General features: G+C 38.5%; 1 protein-coding gene across 1 annotated transcript in view; it reads right to left on the bottom strand.

The window, feature by feature from the left end:
• DSCAM (DS cell adhesion molecule) overlaps positions 1-25,338 on the bottom strand; it is a 703,505-nt gene that overhangs the window by 317,582 nt on the left and 360,585 nt on the right. Inside the window, exons 4-6 of the mRNA XM_023193411.2 lie at positions 19,547-19,693; positions 6,097-6,375; positions 706-981 (exon numbers count right to left, since the gene is read on the bottom strand). Coding sequence (XP_023049179.2) covers positions 706-981; positions 6,097-6,375; positions 19,547-19,693 — 702 coding nt within the window. The remainder of the gene's footprint in view (positions 1-705; positions 982-6,096; positions 6,376-19,546; positions 19,694-25,338) is intronic.

Genomic DNA, 25,338 nt, shown 5'->3' with positions numbered 1-25,338 from the left:
ATCTAGTGGAAAGGGGCCAAAGATGCTGCTAAAGATCCCACAACACATAAAAAAGTTTCCCAAGATGCCTATTATCCCAGCACTTTGGGAGGCTGAGGCAGGCGGATCACCTGATCAGAAATTCGGGACCAGCCTGACCAATATGGAAAAACCCCATCTCTACTAAAAATACAAACTTAGCCAGGTGTGGTGGCTCATGCCTGTAATCCCAGTTACTTGGGAGGCTGAGGCAGGAGAATGGGTTGAACTGAGGAGCTGGAGGTTGCGATGAGCTGAGATTGCGCTATTGCACTCCAGCCTGGGCAACAAGAGTGAAACTCCATCTCAAGAAAAAAAAAATAAGAAAAAAGTTCCCCAAGCAAGGCATTCTTTGAAAGACCCTTGTCTAGAGATGAATGATCAACAAAACTGTTAACTGTCGTTTCTTCTAAGATTTCAATCTTGGCAAATAACTTACAACTAATGAGTGGGTAACATTTATGTTACTTTACATTACTTCTAATATGAAACAATTTCATTCTCATCAGAACTTTCTCTCCCATTTGCCTGATTTAGCTTGAAAAATCAGGGTAGAGTAGTAGCTGGTGAGACAGACAGAGAGCCCAGAACTGAGTGATCAGCACTGCTTTGCCCTGTCTTCTTCTTTTCTGAGTGCTCTGGGTTTGGGTTCTTTTTCAGCCATACCCTGTAACGAGGCCCACTGACCTTCAAGGACCACCTGCACATAGTCTTGAGCGGACAGCTTGTCCTTGCGCACAAAGCACTGGTATGCGCCCCCGTCACTTTTGACCATGTGATCCATAATAAGGTTTTCGTGGTTGATCCCTGTGATCCTCACATTTTTTCCAGGGTTGAGGATTTCACCATTGCGGTACCAGGAGAGTTCCTGGTCCTCAGTTCCTGTCACGGTGCAGGACAAGGAAACTTGGCTACCCACGCTGCTTTTAACCTTCCTGGGACTGATGGTGGCTTTCAGTGGCTCTGGAGGTTTTAGTAAGAGAGAGAGAAAAAAAAGGTAAAAACATCACTAGATAGCATTTGGACAACAGGGTGGACTTTCAACAAAGCAAGTGCATCACTGCAGTCATACTCCAAACAGTTCCTACGAGCCATGTTATTTCACAGAAGAACATTTTGTTTGGGAACACCCTCTTCGCTATTTTTTATTTCTGGCTTTATTTCTCTATGCAACAAATGGAATAACGTTGGTCAAACTGCCTTCTCACTCAGTCTATGTGAGGATGTTGATATAAACCCACTGACAATAAGAAATGCAGGCCGGGCACAGTGACCCACGCCTGTAATCCCAGCACTTTGGGAGGTCAAGGCGGGCAGATCACGATATCAGGAGATCGAGACCATCCTGGCTAACACGGTGAAACCCCATCTCTACTAAAAATACAAAATATTAGCCAGGCATGGTGGGGGGCACCTATAGTCCCAGGTACTTGGGAGGCTGAGGCAGGAGAATGGCATGAACCTGGGAGGAGGAGCTTGCAGTGAGCCAAGATCGTGCCACTGCACTCCAGCCTGGGCGACAGAGTGAGACTCTGGCTCAAAAAAAAAAAAAAAAAAAAAAAAAAAAAGCAATGTGCTGGCTACCAATAGTGACATAAGTATTGAACATTGAACATATAAATCATAATTTGCCTTGTCCCAAGGTGGCACTGGTGGGTTTACCCTGGGCCATTCTCATACACATGTATACTCACTCATAAGCCATATGTGGTTTACCAAGGGGCAATAACACACAATTGTGGGGAAAAACAAACCAACCAACCAACGAATAGGTTGATATTAGAATTTGTGACCATGTAGATTTTCTTTAAAATGAGGCTGAGTGATTTAGACAGGGATGAAACTTTCATCCTCACCTTCCCATGTTTTCAATTCAACAACCCTAATCCAATGTAGAAAGCATTCACTGAGCATCTGTCATGTGCCAAAAATGAGGTTAAACTCACAGGCAAGAAAAATGGAATAATATTTATGGTGCAACTAGCATGTGCTATAAAATTATTGACTACCTTTCATAGGTCATTGAAGTCAGTCTTCTCCTAATCCTGTAATTTTTGTGTTATCTCCATTTTACAAAACAGAAAATGGTTATTCAGAGAGCTTAAGTAACTCAGCCAAATTCAATCAACAGGTAAATGGCAAAACAAAACAACACAACATTTTTGGTGAAAGATATAGAGTTACAGATTTTTAAAGGCCAGAAAGTGCTGAGCAGGAAAAATCTGATGAAAATCCTGTCTAGTCATATTACAAATTATAGAAAACCAAAAATAAATAGAAATTCTTCAAGGCAGACAGCAAAAATGGCAAATGACATATAGAAAAACAAAGATCTTAATGCCTCTGATTGCTTAACAGACGCACATGGAGGACAGAAGACAGATAAATACATGTTTTAAACTAACAAACATCTCTTGTAGATGGCAGATGGCTAAGATTTGCTTTTTAATCCATTCTGGTAATCTTCTCCTTTTACTAGTGTTATTATTTCACTTTAAGTTCTGGGATACATGTGCTGAACGTACAGGTTTGTTTACATCTTATACAAAAATTAAGTGAAGGTGGATTAAAGATTTAAATGTAAAACCTAAAACCATAAAAATGCTAGAACAAACCTAGGCAATACCATTCAGGACATACGCATGAACAAAGACTTCATGACTACAACACCAAAAGCAACTGCAACAAAAGCCAAAATTGACAAATGGGATCTAATCAAACTAATACGCTTCTACTCAGCAAAAGAAACTATCATCAGAGTGAACAGGCAACCTAGAGAATGGGAGAAAATGTTTGCAGTCTATCCATCTGACTGAGGTCTAATATCCAGAATTTTCAAGGAACTTAAACAAATTTATAAGACAAAAACAACCCCATCAAAAAGTGGGTGAAAAAAGTTTTTTTTAGCCCAGTTGTTCCTAACTTTTCATCTCACCACACTTTGTTTTCAAGGAGCTCAGTCTTCTAGGTTGATAAGAAAAGGCAATAAACGGCTGTAATAACCAAACAGAGTGATGCAAGGGCCATCAGAGAGAGAGCACATGTGGACGAGGGTGGTTGGGAAGAGCAGGAAATTCAGATATCAGGGATGGATAGAACTGAGACCAGTTAGAATGGAAAGAAGGAATCACAGAGATTGGGAACCACATGAATTAAGGCAGGGAGCAGGGGCATGTCTGGGAGTTTCTGATTCATTTTGGATGCAACAGAGAATCCCTGAGAGTTTAGAATTAAACAAAGATAACTAAAGAAGGCATTCAAAAATGCTTAGCAAGTAAGTCTTTTTTTTTTTTTTTCGCGGAAACGGGGCCTTGCTCTGTCACCTGGGCTGGAGTGCAGTGGCACAATCATAGTTCACTGTAGCCTGAAACTCCTCCTCCTCTCTGCTTCAGCCTCCTGGGTAGCTGGGACTACAGGCACAAGCCATTGCACCCAGCTCAAACACACTTTTAATGGAATCACTAAGTCAAAGGTCTTTTGACAAATGAGGGTGAGGAAAACCAGTCAGTGAGGACATTACACATGTCTAGTGTAGGTACAATTAAGATCCAATCTAAGGTTAAGATCCAATCTAAGGCCGGACAGAAGTTGAGAACAGAGCTGAGTCACTGTGAGATTCAGTTTGTATCACTTGGCAGGACTCGGCAGGACATGGCAGGACTTGGCAGGATGTAGAAAGGAAAGGCTTAAAGAGCGCCCAAGATTTCATGTTTGCATCTGATGGATGACAGGGAGGAAGATGTTGGTAATAATAACAAAAGCCACTTGGAAGGAAGAGGTGGTGGAGAGTTTAGTTTGGTATCCGACACTGTTGTTTTGAAGTGCCAGTGAAATTTCTGAAAGAAAGCTGGTTGACACACTTGTCTGACACTCAGAAAGGAAGCCAAGGCTACAAGTACAGATTCAGAGCTTATTTTCAGAGGCAAGGAATTTGGAGCTCTACAAATGAAACAGAGCCTAAGGAAAAGGGAAGAGCTTGACAAGAAGACAGTTCTGAATTTGGAGTCCAAGAGAATAATGCTTTCCAATAGAGAAGAGAGATGGGAATGAGGAAGCTGTTTTCTTCTGCAGCTAGAAGAAGCAGTCAGAAGGGAGGCAGAGAACATTCCAGAAGCATTGGAGAATCACCTAGATGTGGAAGAAGAGAACAATGATAAAAATAAGCACATTAATAATAAAGGCTTTTAAAATATAGGTAGCGATAAACGCCTTTAGAGAGAGAGCAGTAACCTACTCTGAGTTGAGTAGGAGACAGGAAAAGAATGCAGAACAACACATCTTTGCGGATGGAGGCTAAGAGAGATGGGAAGTGTCAGATAACCATGTATTAGGAAATAATCTTTTATGTGGAGGAAGCAACATTAGCAATGTGACTTGCAATAAGGAAAGGAATGGTTTGTGCAGGAATTAGGAAGAAGTTAGATTTAGCAGGAATAGGTTTTTATTATCCCATTTATGCCTGAGGTTGCAATTTTTTTTTTTTTTGAGATGGAATCTTGCTCTGTTGCCCAGGCTGGAGTGCAGTGGTGAGATCTTGGCTCACTGCAAGCTCCGCCTCCCAGGTTCATGCCATTCTCCTGCCTCAGCCTCCCAAGTAGCTGGGATTACAGGCGCCCGCCACCACACTCAGCCAATTTTTTTTTTTTTGTATTTTTAGTAGAGACGGGGTTTTACCATGTTAGCCAGGATGGTCTTGATCTCCTGACCTTGTGATCTACCTGCCTCAGCCTCCCAAAGTGCTGGGATTACAGGCGCGAGCCACCACGCCTGGTCATAGGTGGTTTTAATGCAAAACAAGGGGAAATACTACCAGACAGATTTGCTTGAGATGCCTTCAGTACTATCCTAAGATACAAACTTTATTCAGCAGAGAACAGGGAGCTAGCAGAGGTCTTTTAACATAGAAGAGACTTTGAGCCTGTGGCTGGCTGTCCAATGCTGCATATTGTATCCACATGATTCTTCAGCATAGAAGGGTAACTGTGGATTTTATCATCCATTTCTTTCTAATCCCAGACTAAACATGTTCAAATATTTGCAGGACTCAGGTTAGACAGCCTGTTCCAGATAGTCATTTGGATATTTAATGTAAATATATTCTCTTAGGCTGGTATTATGCTAAGGCAGTCTACACTCAGGTTGACATTGAAGAGAAACTTCCATAAACAGGGCTAGGGCTGGGCGGGGAGGTGGAGGGGGAAGTAAGAAAACACTTCTATTTTCAGTGTGAGATTCCTGTGGTTAAATCTGTTCAATTTAGTTCATCAAGTAAAAATATATTTTTGAAAAAGGAGCAATATAGTGGCAACTAAGACCTCCTCTCTGACCAAGGCTCTGCCTCCCTTTTCTGGCCATGTGATCTTGAGTAATTCACTTTAATTTGGTTTCTGCATGAGCAAAATTGAGGGTGTCTGAGTAGATTAGATTGTGACCCTGCAATCACATCCCTCCTTCCTCCAAATCTGCCTTCAGTATCCTTCTCAACACATTCCTGAAGGCAGCCAAGGCAATCAATAATCAATGGAAGATCAAATATATCCATCATATTTGGAGTAGATGATCTAAAATACTAGGCACGAGTCTAATATTTGGGTATGTTTGAGCCCCATACTTTGGCTAATAGCCTTATTTAGAAATTTAATGCAGAAATGGTCTGGAAACAGACAAAGGACAACTGCTTTGATTGGCTATCATCACTTGTGCTGAAAGAACAATCCTACCCTCTCGCTCGGTTCATTTTTAGAGAGACAGGCTTTTGTGAATTCATCAGCTAGGAAGTGTTATCTTGAAATCGTATCTTGGAAATGTAATAGTCTGTGGCCTAATGGAACTCACAGAGATTTGGGGAAAAGACAGACTTCAAATCAAATCTGACACCTAAGACTCTCCAGTTGTGTAACCTTGGGGAATTCATCTGAGCATTAATTTTCACATCTGTAAAATGAGGTTTCTGTTGATCTCAGCTGGACTCTTTTGGGAATTAATGGAAAGCTACAGAAAAAACATGGTGATTCGATTATAACAGGAGCTCCATCGATGGAAGCCAACACCACCTTTGCAAGTTACCATCCAACTTACGTTTCACGTACAGGCGGCCTATCACCTTAGCCGTTCCGTATCTGTTGGACACTTCACACACATAGCTGCCTGAGTCCGAGGGGCGAATGTTCTCAATGAGCAGCCCCGTTACGGTCTTCTGGAACCTCCCTGAAAGTTCCAGGGGCATGTTGTCCTTCAGCCAGCGGTAATCTGGCTCAGGGTGCCCAAGCGCTTTGCAAGGCAGCTCCACACGCTGCCCAGCCATGGCTTTGCGATGGTCAAACCCATCCAGTATGGATGGGGCTGAGTTCGCTGGGTCTGTAGAAGAAATAAAAACTCTTAGAGACAGTGAATAAGGAGTTGAAGTGGTCATTTAGAATTGTAGGACTTCATATATAATTTAAACTGGTGCATCATACCAACTATTGATACAGATCTGTAAGATTTTATAAGCGAAAAGAAAAAGAAATGCCCCATTCATACAATTTATTTTCTGCTCAGAATTTACAAAAGGTTGAACACTGGTCAGAGCTTCTGTTGGTCATTCCCCAGTAAATGAATAAAAGATCCAGAATTAGCAGGCTTCAACAAGAGCTGTCAGCTCAGGCTAAGAATCAGATTGTCTTTTCATAACTGGGAATGTCAGAATTCTCTTTAAAAGATCCTTAATGGGTATAAATATGCAATTTGAGAGAAGAAATAAGACATAGTGGTAGACAGATCAGTGGAATGACTATGGTTTGCAATTACCTACTGTGTATTACAAAATAGCTAGAACAGAAGAACTGAAATAATTATAGTTTAAAGAAAAGCCAAACGTATAATGTGATGAATATCCCAAGTACACTGATTTGATTTTAACAAATTACACGAATACATTATCACATGTACCCCAAACTATGTGTATCTATTATGCATCAATAAAATATCATAAAAATTAATAAAATATTTTTTTAAGATAGTGGCTTACTCTGTAGCTCAGGTTGGAGTGCAGTGGTGCAATGATTGCTCACCACAGTCTCAAACTCCTGGGTTCAAGTGATCCTCCTGCCTGGGCCTCCCAACATGCTGGGATTACAGGCATGCACCACCACACCCAGCTTAAATAAATTTAAACAGAAAAAAAGAGCAACACTAGCAGAAATAGCTGTTTACCTTTAGTAAAATTTATTGCACAAGAGAAACAGAACATGGAGAAACCCTGTCTCTACTAAAAATACAAAATTAGCTGGGCCTGGTGGCACACGCCTATAATCCCAGCTACTAGGGAGGCTGAGGCAGGAGAATTGCTTGAACCTGGGAGGCGGAGGTTGCGGTGAGCCGAGATCGTGCCATTGCACTGCAGCCTGGGCAACAAGAGTGAAACTCTGCCTCAAAAAAAAAAAAAAAAAAAAAAAAACATAGCTTTTGAATTTTAAAACATTTTATTTCTTCATTTCCCAAATATGTTTTGATCCTCCAGTGTAGACCAGCACAGAGTTAGGCACTAATGGGAGAGTGCTGGATGAGACAGGCGTCTTCTTGGAGCTCATGTTCTGGTGGGTGGGTGGGTGTTGGAGAGCAAGCAACACATTAGCAAGCATTAGCAAGCAATTTATCTTTACAAATAAAGATAATTTGTAAAAAGTGTAGTTAAAGAAAGAAAAAGAGGGCATAACAGTGAAGTCCACATGTTATGGGTGTGGAGGCAGCCAGGAGGTCTTAAGATATGATCCTCAGGGACAGACTCTCCGAGAAGATGGTATTTGAGGTCAGGTGAATAAGCACTATCAACAACATGTGGCATAGCAAGACAATGGATTAGAAAGAAGCAGCTTGCAAATGATGACTTATAACTTATGACATGGCCTTGTATAATTTGCCTGTTCTGTGACATCATCTTGAACCAGGTGAGGAATTTGATAAAATATTAGCAAGAACTGGGTCTGTGGAAACCACGCAGTTCAATGTCCTTCAAGTTTGTTTGAATGCAGTGATGTTCCCAAGGTCATAATCTTTGCATGACTATGAAGAATATAAAATATAGCACCTGATCAGATGCTAAATATAAAACTCAGTGTTCTCTCCCTGCTGTCTCTTCTAATTCATCCTGTTTAGAACTTGCATGAACCAACACCCTTGCGTTCCACATGGATATTACAGAAGAGTTATAGACTCCTGCCTCCTGAAATTTTCTCGTCTTTGCCTCAGTAAGAAAAATGCCATGACTTTTTTGATCTACCTGCAATAAATCTGATGGTCAAGGAATGGATATCCACTGTCCTATCAAATGAGAGCCATCTAGAACTTTGTATTTTTTGACGAACATCTCGCTATTTGTCCCATCCCCTAGTCCCTGGCAACCCCCATTCTATTCCCTGCTTCTCTGAGTTTGACTTTTTAGATTTCACATGTATGTGAGAAAAGACAATGTTTGTCTTTCTGTGCATGGCTTACTTCACTTAGCATAATGCCCTTCAGCTTCATCAATGTCATTGCAAATGGAAAGATTTCCTTCTTTTTTTAAGGATGAATAATATTCCTTTATGTATATAGGAATAATATTCCTATGCGTGTGTATATATAAATGAACACTTAAGTTTCTTTCATATTCTGACTGTTGTGAATGATTCTGCAATAAACATGGGAGTGCAGATTCTTTCATATTCTGACTGTTGTGAATGATTCTGCAATAAACATGGGAGTGCAGATACCTAATTTCATTTCCTTTGGATATATACCTAGAGTGGGATTGCTAGATCATATGGTAGGTAAAAGGGTATAAAGTTTCAGTTATGCCAGATGAATAGGTTCTGGAGGTTTAATATGCAGCATAGTGACTATAGTTAATAACACTATCTTATATACTTGAAATTTTCAAAGACAGTTGATTTTAAATGTTGTCATCACATCACACACATACATACATACATACATACACATACAAATGGTAACTATGTGAGGCAACAGATGTGTTATTTTGCTTGATAGTGGTGTGTGTATATATATGTATGTGTATATATATATGCATAGTGAACATCACATTGTATACCTTAAATATATTCAATTTTCATTTTTCAATACCTCAATTAACCTGGAGGAAAAATAAACTCTAGCCAAGGAGATGTAAGAGGTGACAATGTGTGGATTTGTAGGAAATTCTGCTTAAAGGTGACTTAGCTGAGAGAGATGTTTTTATGCATTTTTCCTTTGCTTCTTTACATCACCTGGAATGTGGATATAAAGGCAGGACCTGCAGCACTCACTTTGGACTTTGAAATCATATTGAGAATGGAATCTCACATGAGGATAATGGATCACAAAGATAAAAGCCTGGTCCCTGGTGACACTGGAGCTGGCAAACCAGCTTCTGGACTTATATACAAGAGAGTAAACTTCTGTTTTAATAAACAATAACATCAAAAAATCATTTATTAATAGAAAGACTTCTTTAAGAGGCTGTGATTCCGTAGTCAGCCACTGGGGGCAGTCAGCAGGCACTGTTGAAAATAGAACAAAAGCATTTACCTGAAATGTCTTGGCTTTCTATTTCTTTTGTAATCATCAGAGATAAAACTTCGTTATGAACTTGCTGCTTTTTTAACTTCACTGGTGTCTTATGAGAACAATGTGACAGTGATATGATGAGGGAACCTAAATACTCTTAAAGAATACCTGACGAGCTTCCAGGACTCCTCTAATTCTTCATTAACTGAAGAATTCTATATTCCAGAATTATACTCATTCACATGCATGACTATGGGGCTCCAGAAGGCGAGAGACATATAAAAGTTTCACAATACCCAAGTACAGAACCTGTGCCAGCAAAAACTTCACGGCTTCATTTACCTGCTTCTAAAGGAAATTACAAACGGACTTTGAAAAGTATTGGTCTGAAGATCAAGTTATGTTCTTAGAGACTGAATAATTAAGAAGACAGGCCTAACCAATGATGTCTCACTGATCTCTAGCATCTTCTAGCATCAACGAAGCATCCAGAAAAATGGTTAGCTGTCTGCATCCATGTAACTGGAAGTATCATCACCTGCACACCCAATGGGTTCCGCGAATGAGAAGACACAAAGATGTGCCTAAAGCCAACTCTAGAAATGGTCTTGGACATCCTCAACCACATGTGATTTATTACCTCCTACTACACTAACTTGCAGGCCATATAAACACCATCGCAATATTGTTTAGTAAGTAGAAATCATATCCAAGATAATATGTATTACTTGGGGTAAGCTTCTCTATTATTCTGAACTCTGTCTTCATTTATTTAAGAAATGTGAGCATATAATGATAGCTCTCGTTCTTCAGTAATACAGATTTTAGTTACACTAGAGTGGAATATCGAAGATACTATAAAGTACTATGAAAAAATAGTTGTGAAATCTGTCATTTTATTTAGAATAGGAAGTAGAAGTAGAGTTGGAGAAGGTGGCACAAAGATGTCACCCCTTTGGCAGCAGTGGCTGACCATAAACACCACAGTGCGCACCTCTGACTTTCTTTGCAGAACAATCCCACAATCTCTGAAAACGAAATGCACCAACTTCTAATGCTATTCATAAAAAACCAACTCTCAATGACTGCACTTAAAAAGTTTTATTCCAACTGAAACTATTGGCAGAAATTTCTCAAATATGCTTAAGATAGTGCTATGTAATTCTAATGACATTTTGTAAAAATGGCTGAGACAACTGGATATCCACAAGGAAAATAAATTAGAACCTTGCCTCACACTACCTACAAAAATTAACTCAAAATGGATTATTGATCTAAATATTACAGCTAAAACTATAAAAGCTTTTAGAAGAAAACATAGGGAAACTATCTTCATGACCTTGAGAAGTTCTTAGGCATAACACTAAAAAAAAAGCAACAACAGAAAAAATCAACATATTAAACTTCAAAATTAACAAAAACTGGCCCATCGCAGTGACTCATGCCTACAATTCCAGCACATTGGGAGGCCGAGGTGGACAGATCACATGAGATGAAGACTTCAAGATGAGCCTGGTCAACATGGCGAAACCCTGTCTCTACTGAAAATACAAAAATTAGCCAGGTGTGGTGGCATGCGCCTGTAGTCCCAGCTACAGACAGAGGCAGGATAATAGCTTGAATCCAGAAGGCGGAGGTTGCAGTAAGCCAAGATCGTATCACTGCATTCCAGCCTTAGCAACAAAGCAAGACTCCATCTCAAAAAATAAAAATAAAAAAATTAAGAACTATAGCATTTTCAAAGGCATCACTAAGTGAAAAAAATTTGAAAATCATATTTCTAATCAAGAACTCAAATCCAAAAATTATTAAAAATGCTTACATCTCTATAATGAGAAGAAACAATCCAAACAAAATGGGCAAAATTGTTGACATTTTACATCACCAAAGAAGATATACAAATAACTAATCAGTACACAAAAAGATGCTCAATATCGCTAGGCATTATGGTAATATGAATTAAAATCACAGTGAGACATGACTTCACACCCACTAGGATGACTGCAATAAAATCATAAACAACGCTGGTAAAGACGTAGGGACCTGGAATCTCCACACATTGTTGGTGGAAGGTAAATATAGACTTACATATGCACACATATAGATTTCACATAAAAATGGCTGCTGGAGTGCCAGCCTTCACATCCACATCACAGGTGGTGTAAAGAAGGAAATCAAAAATGCATAAGAATGCCCCCACAGTGAAGTCACTTTTAAGCAGGATTTCCTACAAACCCACACATTTTTCTCCTCTTACATCACAATGGCTAGAGTTTATTTTTTCCCCAGGTGTATTGTGATATACTTGCCAAATAAAAGCAGCCAAAACAGGCTGGCATTTTCTTAAAATGTTTAAACTTCAATTTGCCGTGAGGCCCCAACTTCTAGGTACCTACCCTAAATGAATGAAAACATGTTCACTCAAAGACTTGGTACAAATGTTCATAGGAGGATTATTCATCATCGAAGAGTGGAAACAACCCAAATGTCCGTAATTTAGTGAACTGATAACCAAATGGAGTATTTACAGATGATCACATGCTCTTTGGCAACAAGAAAGAGTGAATGACTAACACATTACAACATGGGTGCTACATGAAAGAAGGCAGACACAAAATCCACATCCTGTATCATTCCATTTATGTGAAATATCCAGAAAATGCAACTCTACAGAGACAGACAATAGATTAGTGGTTGTTTGGGACTGAGGATGGACATTGAAATTGGCTTCAAATGGGTAGGAGGAATCTTTTGGGTGGTGAAAATATTCTAAAATTAGATTGGTGCAGTTGTGGCACAACTCTGTGCATTTACTAAAATTATTGAATAAACTGAATGGAGTTTACATTAAACTAAATTGCATCTCAATAAAACTGTTTTATGAAACTGGAATGAGGTATTTATTTTTTAATTTCAACTTTTATTTTAGATACAGATGGTATATATGTAGATTTGTTACTTGGGAATATTATGTGATGCTGAGGTTTGGAGTAGAGATCCTGTTCCTCAGATAGTGAGCATGGTACTTGATAGGTAGCTTTTTAACCCAAACTCCCTGCCCTCCACAGTCTAGTATCCACAGTGTCTACTGTTCCCATATTTGTGTCCACGTGTGGTCTATATTTAGCTCTCACTTATAAGTGAGAACATGAGGTACTTGGTTTTCTATTCCTATGTTAATTTACTAAGAATTATGGCCTCCAGCTCCATCCTCATTGCTGCAAAGAACAAGATTTCATTCTTTTTTATGGCTTTCCAGCATACCACGGTTTATATGTACATCTTATTTACCCAATCTACCACTGAAGGACACCTGGGCTGATTTCACGTCTTTATTATTGTGAATAGTCCCGTGATGAACATACAAGAGCATATGTCTTTTTGGAAGAGTGATTTATTTTCTTTAGGATATATTACTCTGTAATGGGATTGCTGGGTCAAACGGTAGCTCTATTTTAAGTTCTTTGAGAAATCTCCAGTCTGCTTTCCATAACGGCAGGACTAAGTTACATTGCCACCAGTAGCGTATAAGGGTTCCCTTTTCTCTGCACCCTCACCAGCATCCGAAGTTTTATATTTTAAGTGCATGATTGAAGCAATGCTTGAGACAGGCTCTTGTGGGGATATATCATATGTCAAATCTAAACAACCAAATGGCACTCTCTTTCCTTCTCATCCCCTTCAGCACTTTTTTTTGTCTTTGTCTCAGTCTTCAAACTTTTAAATATATATTTACAAAAATTATTTTTATCCCAAACGTTTGAAAACTTACACAAAAATAGACAAAAATAATATGATGCATCTCATATATTCATCATATTAATGGCTCTGATATCAAAACTTTTCTATTCTTCGTCATGTTTATTTCTTGATAGTTTTACTTTGTTTTTGGTGATAAAGAATATGCAACAAAAGGGAAGCTATAGGCCGGGCGCAGTGGCTCACGCCTGTAATCCCATCACTTTGGGAGGCCGAGACAGGTGGATCACGAGGTCAGGAGATCGGACCATCCTGGCCAACATGGTGAATCCCTGTCTCTACCAAAACACAAAAAATTAGCTGGGTGTGGTGGTGCATGCCTGTAGTTCCAGCTACTCAGGAGGCTGAGGAAGGGGAATTGCTTGAACCCAGGAGGCAGAGATCGCATTGAGCCATGGTCGTGCCACTGCACTCCAGCATGGCAACACAGCGAGACTCCACCTCAAAACAAAAACAAAAACAATAAAAGGAAGCTATGTCATTTTATCATTACATCACTAGCATGTTTCTCTAATAAAAATAGAATTTTGTTACATAACCACAGTATTACACAATATCAGTATTATACACTGCAAATTCATTTTTCCTCATCAGCTCAAAAGTCGCTAGCTTTTAAACAATTGAATTAATTAAATCAAGATCCTTCTCCTATTCACATGCAGTTGTTACATCTCTTGAATCTTTCTTAATGCAGAGCCAGCCCTCCTCCTTTCTCCCATGTATTTGACTTGGCTTCCTAAAGAAATCAGGTAGTTACCATGCTGAATTTGCTTGTCCATGACATCATTTAACTTGTGCCGTTATTGCCATAGGCATTTCTCTTATGAACTGGAATTTATTTCAGTGGGTTGGTTAGATAAGTGTTCAACCTCTTTCTCTCTGAGAGGGGTGCTGTGCACTTCACACTGCATCCACATAATGTGTGGTTTTCCCGTTCTTAGTGACATTCAATTGATCAGTGAAGTCAGATGTTAAAATTTATCTGAGTTATTTTATTAAGGTTGAAAATGGAATTTCCTGATGTTGTCACTTCTGTTGCGTTCGGTAGACACAATTATTCTGCAAAATGAACTTCCCCTTCTGAACTAAGGTTACCTGGTTATCTAAAAATACAGTAGCTATAGGAAAGACAGAATACATTGAGTTGTTGTTGTCTTTAATCACCTGTTATCAGAATGAAGAGTTAGTGCCCTGGTTACTACTATGCAGACCAATGAGATTCTTATTTCTTTCTTTATATGAAATATATATTCATGTGTTCATATTGAAGTATATATATGTATATATGTATACATATGAAGTATATGTACTTCATATGAATATGAATATATATGTATATGTAGATATACATATATATATACGTATATGTATAATATTGTATAAAATTGTAATGAACTCAAAGGTTTTCACAATATTTAATGGTTATCAATCATGTCCAAGCATCACTGCTGATACTCAGTTCATTCCCTTTGGCTGATGAGAGCCCCTTTATGTTGGCTCCTGGGTCATTTTGACAAGACCCCATTCATGTTTCAGACTCAGCTCATACATTTCCTGCCTCAGACCCATCATCAGCCACTCCTCCAAGAAGCCATGGCCCCTTTTAGTGGTGAATTATATTTAAACGAACCTACAATCTAGGTGTTGCTATTGTTTGCTCATCACTTCTGGGACTTCTCAGTGGAAAGACTGAAAATTCATACTTTTTTTTTTGAAGTGTATACCAATAGTTTTTTGTGTTCTTTTTTTTGAGATGGAGGTTCACTCTTGTCACCAAGTTGGAGTGCAATGGTGCCATCTCGGCTTGCTGCCACCTCCGCCTCCTGAGTTCAAGTGATTCTCCTGCCTCAGCCTCCTGAGTAGCTGGGATTACAGGTGCCCACCACCACACCCCGGTAATTTTTGTATTTTTAGTAGAGATGGGGTTTCATCACGTTGGCCAGGCTGGTCTTGAACTCCTGACCTCAAGTGATCCGCCTGCCTCGGTCTCCCAAAGTGCTGGGATTATAGGTGTGAGCCACTGTGCCCGGCCAACATATACCAATAGTTTCTATTGGAATTTGACATTTCAAGGATTTTATGCATTTTTAAATTTTTCATACTTTTATTTTCTTTTTCTCTTACACTGAAAATAAAAATAACAAAAACATAACCACTTTTCACTTATCCCACTATATATGCTACTATAAATAAAAATGAATATATGTAATATATAATATATAAACAATATTGTGATGATTAATATTGAGAGTCAACTTAATTGGATTGAATGATGCAAAGTATTGATCCTGGGTGTGTCTGTGAGGGGGTCGCCAAAGGAGATTAACATTTGAGTCAGTGGGCTGGGAGATGCAGACCCACCCTCAATCTCGGTGGGCATCATGTAATCAACTGCCAGTAGGGCCAGGATAAAAGCAGGCAGAGGAACATGGAAAGACTAGACTGGCTTAGTCCTCCAGCCTACATCTTTCTCCCATGCTGGATGCTTCCTGCCCTTGAGCATCAGACTCCGAGTTCTTCAGCTTTTAGACGCTTGGACCTTCAACCACAGACTGAAGGGTGCATTGTTGGGTTCCCTACTTTTAAGGTTTTGGGAATTAGACTGACTTTCTTCCTCCTCAGCTTGCAGACAGCCTACTGTGGGACTTACCTTATGATCACATGAGTCAATACTCCTCAATAAACTCCACTTTATGTATATATCTATCCTATATAATTCTGTCCCTCTAAAGAGCCCTAATACATATACAGAAACTAAACTCCAATTTTTACCTTCCAGACACTATTAACCTTTCAGAAGAGTTGCTCATCTTCTCACAGCTTCAGCAATCTCCTCTAAAATTGTCCCTACTGAAAAGGCAGTCCTTAACACCAAACTCACTTCTTGTGACTGCTTTCCCGTGGAATTTGGTATTATACGTTTTCACACTAGCTCCTAACAACCACAAGCAGATGTTTTTACACATTTAACAAGTCTTTCCAGTTGTCCTCAGAGAAAGAATAACTTCTCCAAATAACTAGTCCTAGTACAGAAATCAAGACCATTTGAAAAAATATTAGGTCAGTTTGTCTATTGATCTTTTTAAAGAAAAAACTTTTTTTTTTTTTTTTTTTTTTTTTTTTTTACTGTTCCTTTGGTCTATTTTCTATTTCATTCATCTCTTTATATTTTCCCTTAGAAGTAACTTGAACTTATTTCCTGGATGTTTAAAAGATATTTTTCTTTATCTCTACAGCTCACAAATTTTATTAGACTATGTTGTATGTTGACGATTCTGGGTCCATTTTTCCAGGTATAGTTGTGCCATTTTAATATGTAGTCATTATGTATTCTTTTTAATGACAGAACTTTTTTTTGAATTAGTGTTTCATTATTAATATTTATTCTGATCAATTGCTTGGCTTTCTTTTTAAGAGAATTTAGTTATACATATGTTTCACCATCTTTGTCAGACATCTATACATTTTTCTCTCTATTTGTCTTGTTCCTTAATATTTTTGATTTCCCATATTATGCTTTCTGTTGTGTTTATCCTCTGATGTGTTCCTTCTAATTTCATTTTAATTTTAGAACTCTTCATTTTTCTAACTTTTTCCAAAATGTGCCACTTACTATTTCACAGATTTGTGTTGTTTCATCATTTTACTTCTGATTTATACCGGCTCTTTCAAAGCTTTTATCATTTCAAACAAAAAATATAGTTTTCATATGATTTCTGTCAGTATTTTTTGTAGTTACTTCTAATCAAAACTTTTTTTTGTTAATTTTCATTTTTTTTTTGTGATAAAGTTTTGTTGGGTTACATCTTTTTTCTTTTTGTTTCATTTTATAATAAGATAGAGATTCTTAGTTAATTAGGAGAAGGTTCCTACAGGAGAGGATGGAATGAGTATGTTTTTCCCACCTTCTCCCTTGATATTACCTTCAAGGACTCGACATTTAGCCCATCTCTCAGAGCTATATGGGACTGAGCTGTACGGGCTTCCGCTTCTAGCCATGTGATTCCTAGAACACTCTGTTTTTCACATTCTAAGGCTGCGCATGTTGTATTTTCTTTTGCAGTATTTCATAGGATGGAATTCTCTAGGGCCTCCCCTGGTTCCCGAGACTTCTCTGTTATTCTTTGTATTCTACTCTGGCTCAATTTGATTTCTAAATCCAGTCATTCCCCTGAGAGCGAGTCTCTGTTCTTCTGAAGGGAGTACTTACTGAGTACTTTTGCTATCTTCAAGGACATAGACCATCACTGGCCTGTACAATCATTACTGGCTACTCTCATGGGCTTGTGACTCATCTCCAACCCAGACTTCATGCAGTTCTGTCCCAGTGTTGTGAGAACCCTCAGACACAAAGAATTCTCCTCTGCTTTTGGAGATGGGGACCTGTTGGTTATTTGCAGTTTTCTGACACTACCATAATCCCAACAGGCTGACCTGTTCCACTGCCTTCCACTTGTGCTGCTGGTCCTGTTGTTGCAAGTAATCCAGTTGTGTTGAAGGTGCCATCCATGTACTTTTTTCTTTGTCATCCTATTTTATCTCTGTTGGTTTCTGGAGGAGTTTGGGGTCAAACCCCAACATGTTTCCACCATGACCCAAACTCCAGATGTACATTTTTAAGCATATTTAAATCTAATTTAAAATAAAATTCATTTCTCTTTTCCTTCAAAGCTTGGCATGTTAGAAATGCATTCAGTATTGAGTGTCTACATTCTCATCTTTTAGCATTAACAAATTTCTCCCTCAATTGCTTTATTAACATTTCAATGACAAAAAATATTGGGTTATTTTCCACATAAGGTAGACTCTCATATGAGCCTTTTGGTAGCATGTGACTCTGTGGACCCCTCCCCTCTCCCGGCACCTATCACCTCCCTGTCTTCACCTACACCATTAGCCCCGAATGTTCAGTCTTATTCCTTGGCTACTCTTCTGCAGGTGTCTTAGTGTATGATACTCCCTGGCTGGATTATACACTGTTGCTCTCACTTTTCCAAAGCTCACTAGATAATCCTGTGACTCCCATGGTGGCCAAATGCTCGTGACTGCTTCTGTCCATTTCTGAAACATTAGTGAATCCCTCCAAAACAGAAAATGAACAAACATTGTGGGATTAAGAAAAGTAAACTTGCCTTTCCAACCCTGAGAAGTACATTTAAAAATCAACACTTTATGATTCAGCATGGAGATAAAAAAGGTCGCCTGAAACACAAAGATGGGCTCTTAGATCATCACCATGTATGTCATCTTTTGGAGGGAGAAATGCTTATTTACTTATTTTGCTAATCCCAAATTCATTGTATCCCAGGATCCCCTCCTACCTCAAATCCTTCCCCTTTCTTTTTCTGAACATGCCATTAGAAAGTTTCTCTTTAATGCAAACAGGACGTTTTCTAGGATTATCAGAATAAGTAGAATATTGTGCTCTCCTTAAAGCTATCGTGGACTAAGATGATCATTATTATTCATTTTCTAATTCATTTTCCCCCCAAAGACATAATAATCATAAAAGTAAGGGAGAAAATAACCATTGACTTGAAAAAGAACAGGTAAAGAAACAAAAGTACTTGCAAGTTCAAAGGAAAACTAATTTAATTCTGACTTGTATTTGTGCTGGACCTTGAAAGACTATTGGCCATTTTGAAGACGTAAGTGATGAAGAGAAAAATCCCGACAGGACATTATCAAGGACAAAAAGTAGGTGCTCAGGCAGTGATGTTTTAAATTATCCCAATGTTCAACAAGTTCCCTTCACTTCTTCCCATAAAGCATTATTACAAATAAGGTACTTCTTAAATATTGATAGCAAGCAACCTTTGGTCACTTCCATCTCACTATTACAACCTTACAGGATATTTACCACATGGAGCAATTTTATATTCTTCAGCCACAAAGGCAAAGGTTGGGTGTTTTGTATTTGATTTTCTAATCCAATCAAATGCAATTTGACTGCATTTGAGATGGATATTTGAGATGGAGATGGATCTTTCACTCCTAATGTGCGCCCTGAAATGCTAACACGTCATCACGTGAATGGGTCAATTACTGGCTTCACAAATGTGAAATCTGCATTTCTATGAAATTGTATTCATATTCATTTAAAAGAGTTTTAAAATAGATAAACTATTTTGGAAAAGGAATTGAAGGCTCCATTTTAATGGCAACACTCCACAATTTTGATTGAGTCATCTGAGGATACTAAGAAACAGCAGACATGGCAGACAGAATCTTGATGAGTTTTTACCTGATACAAAAAGTCTGGCGCTGTTGCTCTGCCTCGTCTCTCCGGTGTATCGATGCCGCGTGATGCAGCGGTAGTTATACAATCCATCTTCATTCTGTACATCTTTAATATACAAGGCTCCCGTGGATGTGATGAGAAATCTAGATCCTGAAATACAGGAAAACAATGGCTTGGTTAAAATACAATGAAAGCAACCCAACCACATAGAAAAAGTCCTTAAGCAGTTTTTTTTTCCATCTGAAGAAACTTCATGAAAAGGCTAAAAATGGGTGTGTGTGTGTGAAATATGGGTCCAAGCTGTGTTAACTTTTTGACTAGCCTACATGAAGGGTTTTTAGTATTTATGCTATACGATATATACTTAGCAAATCTAACCTCAAATTTTTTTTTAGGTCATGCATTTATGTTACAGCAATGAAGTTATCATATAATTGGTATACAGTGAACATAGAATATTTTCTTGGATCATTGCATTTCTCTTAGCATGTAACAAATTAAGGGAGTATTAACTTTTGTTGCACATTTCTAGCTTATGAAAGTATAAACTTTTGTCTCAGTTTAAAATATTTCAACAAAAGCACAAAAATATCAGACTACAAAGTAACAAAATATTCTACAAACTTTCCCCAAAAAGGCTGTCTTATTTCCTCCCAATAATAACCAATATTTATCACTATATTCTACCACACACATCAATTCTTCCCAGATTCAGTGTTTTAGAATACTGTTATTTCTTAATCACTACCTTTTAAAGGGACTATTCAAATCATTGACAATAACAATTTTTACCTCAAGAAAAAAAATTCATGATCAGTCATTCCCCATTATGTCAGCACAAAACAGCGTCCTATCTGTAACCTGTGATTTTTACCGGTAAAGCTTCATGTGTACAGAAAGGGCCAACATTGAGATCAAATATCAGTGTTACTTTAAGAAGGGCAAACATGTTTTTTTCCCTTTGAAAGTTTAACTTTTAAATGTATTTTTCACTGTTCAATTTTAATTGGGTGATAAAACAAGTTGGAGCATAAAAGTAGGGCTGAGAGTGCCTCACTGCACCTTCGTGGTGGGTAACTCAGTACACCTGCCACCGTTAGACTCCTCTATGGGCTGTTTCTGCATGTGATGTGATTCCACTGGAAAGAATGTGATTTTTTTCTTTGAAAAAAGACTAAAATGCCAAAGAATCAGGTTTTATTGCTTGTTTTTCTCAGGTTCAGTTGAAACATCCTTTAGTTTATTTCAGTCAGAATTTCCAGGAGTCTTAGATTCATTGCTTTTGAGTTTTACATATTTAAATTGTAAACATAATTTCTTGGTCATTTTCTGCAATAATTACACACCATGCATAGGTCAGTTGCTCTGATAAATTAATTAATGAATTTTTTTTTTTTTTTTTTGAGAGAAGGTCTGGCTGTATTATCCAGGCTGTAGTGTGCAGTGGTGTCATCTCAGCTCACAGCAACCTTCACCTCCTGAGCTCAAGCAATCCTTCCACCTCAGCCTCCCAAGTAGCTGGAACTATGGCAGTGGGCCATCACACCTGGCTAATTTTGTATTTTTTTATAGAGACGAGATCTCACCATAGTGCCCAGGCCGGTCTTGAACTCATGAACTCAAGTGATCCACCTGTCTCAGCCTCCCAAAGTGCTAGGGAGTGTAATCCCTTCCAAAGTGGGATTACAGGCATGAGCCACCATGCCAGCCTAAAAACGATTTATGAAATCTCATGAGTTAGGAGTAATTACAAAGAACACAGATGTGAAAAAGATCATAAAATAATAGAGCAAATACTGACCTTGTATAAGCTTTTCAAAGGAGCACAATTATTAAAGCTAGTATAACATATATTTAAACTAATATCTACATTAACTTTCAAAACACTTCCAGTTATTTAGTTTAAAATATGCCATAAATAATGCCAACTATAAGAGAAGCTGAAAAATCTCCTAATGCTGTATATTCCAGATAATTTTTCTTTATTACTCCCCAAAATGAAAGCAACTAAAAATACCTTTTACCACTTGCCATATGTCATCACACTCCAGCCTTTCTTATGATACATATTGTGTATAATGGAAACATTATTTCTCTTTCAATATATTTTGCATACTTATATAATGCCTTAATAATCAGTTCCTTTAAAGTACAGTTTGATAGACAGAAAGGAAACTCAAAAAAAGATGATGTATGTAATTCCTGTCACCTTCTTAGCATGGAGTATTTTCATTAGAATTGACAGGCCATGAGTGGTGGCAAAATATCAGTGGAAAGGATTTTGCGTGCCGTTTTCCAGAAAGGTTGAGAAATGCATACAGATAGCAGCAGCCTGCACTATTACCGATTCCAGAGAGGGCTCTATTCTCTAGGAACATTTTGTTATTGCAATATCTAACATTATTTTTTTGTTTACTCACTTGTGTTAAATAAGGCTTTAGGGCATATCATTTCAGAGGAACTTGAACCTTTGATTGTCTTAAGCATTTTCTGAGATGTTTACGAGAATGAAGGAGTTGACATTGACTGAGTTTCTGTATGTAAACCCATTTATGCCTAGCGTTTCATTATTGGAACGCTAAGCATGTGGCAGTTATTTATCTCCTATTGCTCAAGGTCATGGCCAAGGCCTGATTGCAAAAATTCAAAAAATTGCAACCTCAGGCATAAATGGGTTAATTTGACCTCCTCTGCCTAGTCCTTCATTTCTCAATTTATGTCATCTTGAAATTGATCAACATTTTAAAACATAAAATAAGGTTAAAGAGTAGGATTTTGCCGGGCGTGGTGGCTGAAGCCTGTAATCCCAGCACTTTGGGAGGCTGAGACGGGTGGATCACGAGGTCAGCAGATGGAGACCATCCTGGCTAACACGGTGAAACCCCGTCTCTACTAAAAAATACAAAAAACTAGCCGGGCGAGGTGGCGGGTGCCTGTAGTCCCAGCTACTCGGGAGGCTGAAGCAGGAGAATGGTGTAAACCCAGGAGGCGGAGCTTGCACTGAGCTGATATCCGGCCACTGCACTCCAGGCTGGGTGACAGAGTCAGACTCCACCTCAAAAAAAAAAAAAAAAAAAAAAAAAAAGAGTAGGATCTTTTAATTATGAGAGGAACAGGTAAGTCCAGGGTCCTTGGGTACAGTCTCAACTTAGGAGTACTGTGGAACTATTAAGGGACAACAAGGGCACATCTATGTCATTAGAGCACCAAATACGTCAGCTCTGTGGTAACAAGGAATCATTTTAACTGCTCTCTATCTTGCCCCTGTACCCCACTAGACACCTTATGCCACCAAAGGTTTCCATGTCATATGGAATAAATGATTTGTTCATGTCTTTCAATGGGATTAATGAATGTGCTTCTTCTAAAATAGGTAAATGTTTAAATACAATTTATTGTCATAAAAAAGTGCAAACACACAATTCTGTCTGGTTCTCTCTCTCTGTTTGTCTTTCTCTATCACACATACTCAAGCACACACACACCCTTGACTACTCAGAACTGTCTTGTAACATACAACTGTGCAAAGCAAAAATTTTATGAGTAACTTTATTTTCCTTGGAATACTATTAGCATTTAACTGGACACATTTCTAAAACATAGTTCATACTTTTTGTCATGTTAAACACACCGCAATTCAGAGCCAACTGAACAGTGAATGATGATTTTTGGATTTTGAGTCATCATTTTGGACATCGATTACTGAGCCATGCTGCTCAGTTACTAATATCTCAGAAGCTATCCGGCATCTCAAGACGCATGGAATGGTCCCAGACTGCCAGGTGTTCAAGTCCCTGAGCTTGTCATTAATAGCTTTTCCGCTTCCTCCTTTACTATGCAGCTGTTACATGTTACTTCCCTTTGTTATCAGTATCTTTGTCAATGCACAATGTGATGCATTCAGAATGCTGAGAATTAGAAAACAGACATACCAAAGCTGTTAGGACTTTGTATAAACTAAGAGTAAATAGGTTATGAGCAAGTCAAAGAGTGGTTTTCCAATGTCAGTTAACATGAGCTTGCACGTTAGTGCCACTAAAATAAATCCACCGCATGGTGCCAGTTCAGTCAGCCTGGTTAAGATTAGCATAGGGTCCAGTGGGATATTTCTATGTAGGGATACAAAACTAACAAAGAAAATGGGGCATTAGCCCAATGGAAAAATGTCGCGGAAACCCTCAGGGTTGGAGTTCTATGGCCACGTTCTTCCCACTGTCATAGTGCTGGGCCACGAAAAACACCCAGAGAGCAGTGGGTTCTGAAGCTCTGGCACAATACCATTTTGGGTTTTCTATACGATCGCTTCAAAGGCAGACATTAAAATAGCAGCAGTTCTAGAAATCTATTTTGCTGAACTACGGGTTGTTAAAGCAGAAAGCCAGATCTTTAAGATCTGAGCTGCAGAAAGCAGACATGCATGATCTCCAGAAAGATGCACATCAGAGTTGATTCTAGAAACTAGCATGTGTTATAAGTGGGCAGCAAACAGAGCCAAGCGATGCACCCATTCGTTGGGCCAGCACTGTCCTAGGCTCCAAAAATGCAAAAAGGAGAGAGACAGCCCCTATGTCTAGGGAGCTTGTAACCTAAACAGATTTGAGCCTTTGGGTTTAGAAGCATTCCAAGAAGTTTAGGAAAAAGAATAGAAGGGAAGAACCTGGAGAGCAGTCAGGGAAGAGGCATTGTCTTTGTCTCACCAGGATGAAGGGGCTACTGATACCCAAGGAGGAAAACTGGTATTTATCCCCATACCTGCTTTTATCCTTGTGTGTTATTCAAATACAAATAATTAACTTTATATGTCAAAGTCTTCTTCATTAATGTGCTTATTCAATCTACTCAGCTAACTTTTTCTTTGTTCTTATAAAAAATCAAATTAAAAGATCTTTCCCTGGTTTCAGGTGCAACAAGCTCATCCACTTTGAGAGATTTCTCAGTGTGGAAGAAAAAACCTGGGCTTTGGAAGCCAGTGGATCTGAACTACAAAACGGTCATTGTCCCTTTCCAGCTGTGTGGCCTCAGTCTAGTCATTCAACTCTAAACTTTGCTTTCTTCATCTAGAAAAAAGAGAGATGATGAGTAATCTCTGTTCTGCTGTTGAAGATCAAATTAAAATGCATTTATGTCATCTAGCAGAGAGTCACGCATCCATTGCACAGCAGAGTGACTAAGCTCAGTAATAATGTATCCTGTATTTCAAAATAGCTCAGAGAGTAAATTTCAAGTATCTCATCACAAGAAAGCGATAAGCAAGGTGGTAGATATGTTTATCATCTTTATGTAATCATTTCATACTGTATATATACATAGGTGTGCATATATAGATACATACAAAATCAACACATTGCACCCAATAAAAGTATATAATTATAACTTTCCAATTGAAAAAATATTAACAATAAATAAAAATTAAAATGGTATCTATCCTAGTAAATGCCATGTTTGTTATTCTGCTGTTCTGGCCAATCGACAGGTGTATAAAATGTAGCCTGTGTGAGCCAGACAGGGAAGATCCCACTGACATAAGCATAGCAGGGCCCCCTCTCAATTGTTCGTTTGCTTACTTATGAAAGGCAACCTCATATGTTAAAGAAAGAATCTTAGTGGTAATGACATAGATGAACTTTACATCACAATTCTGCCATTTGGAGCTATGTCACCACAGGCAAAATATTTACCGAACCCCTGAGCCAATGTCACATGACAGTGCATTGGTAAACAGAAAGATATACTGAGTCCATGGAGTAGTTTTGTATATCCCAGTGAAAGGCTTGGGGAAAGGAGGATCACAGACA

Source organism: Piliocolobus tephrosceles, chromosome 19, assembly GCF_002776525.5.
Source record: "Piliocolobus tephrosceles isolate RC106 chromosome 19, ASM277652v3, whole genome shotgun sequence".
Taxonomy (NCBI): domain Eukaryota; kingdom Metazoa; phylum Chordata; class Mammalia; order Primates; family Cercopithecidae; genus Piliocolobus; species Piliocolobus tephrosceles.
This window is presented reverse-complemented; position numbering and strand designations above follow the sequence as displayed.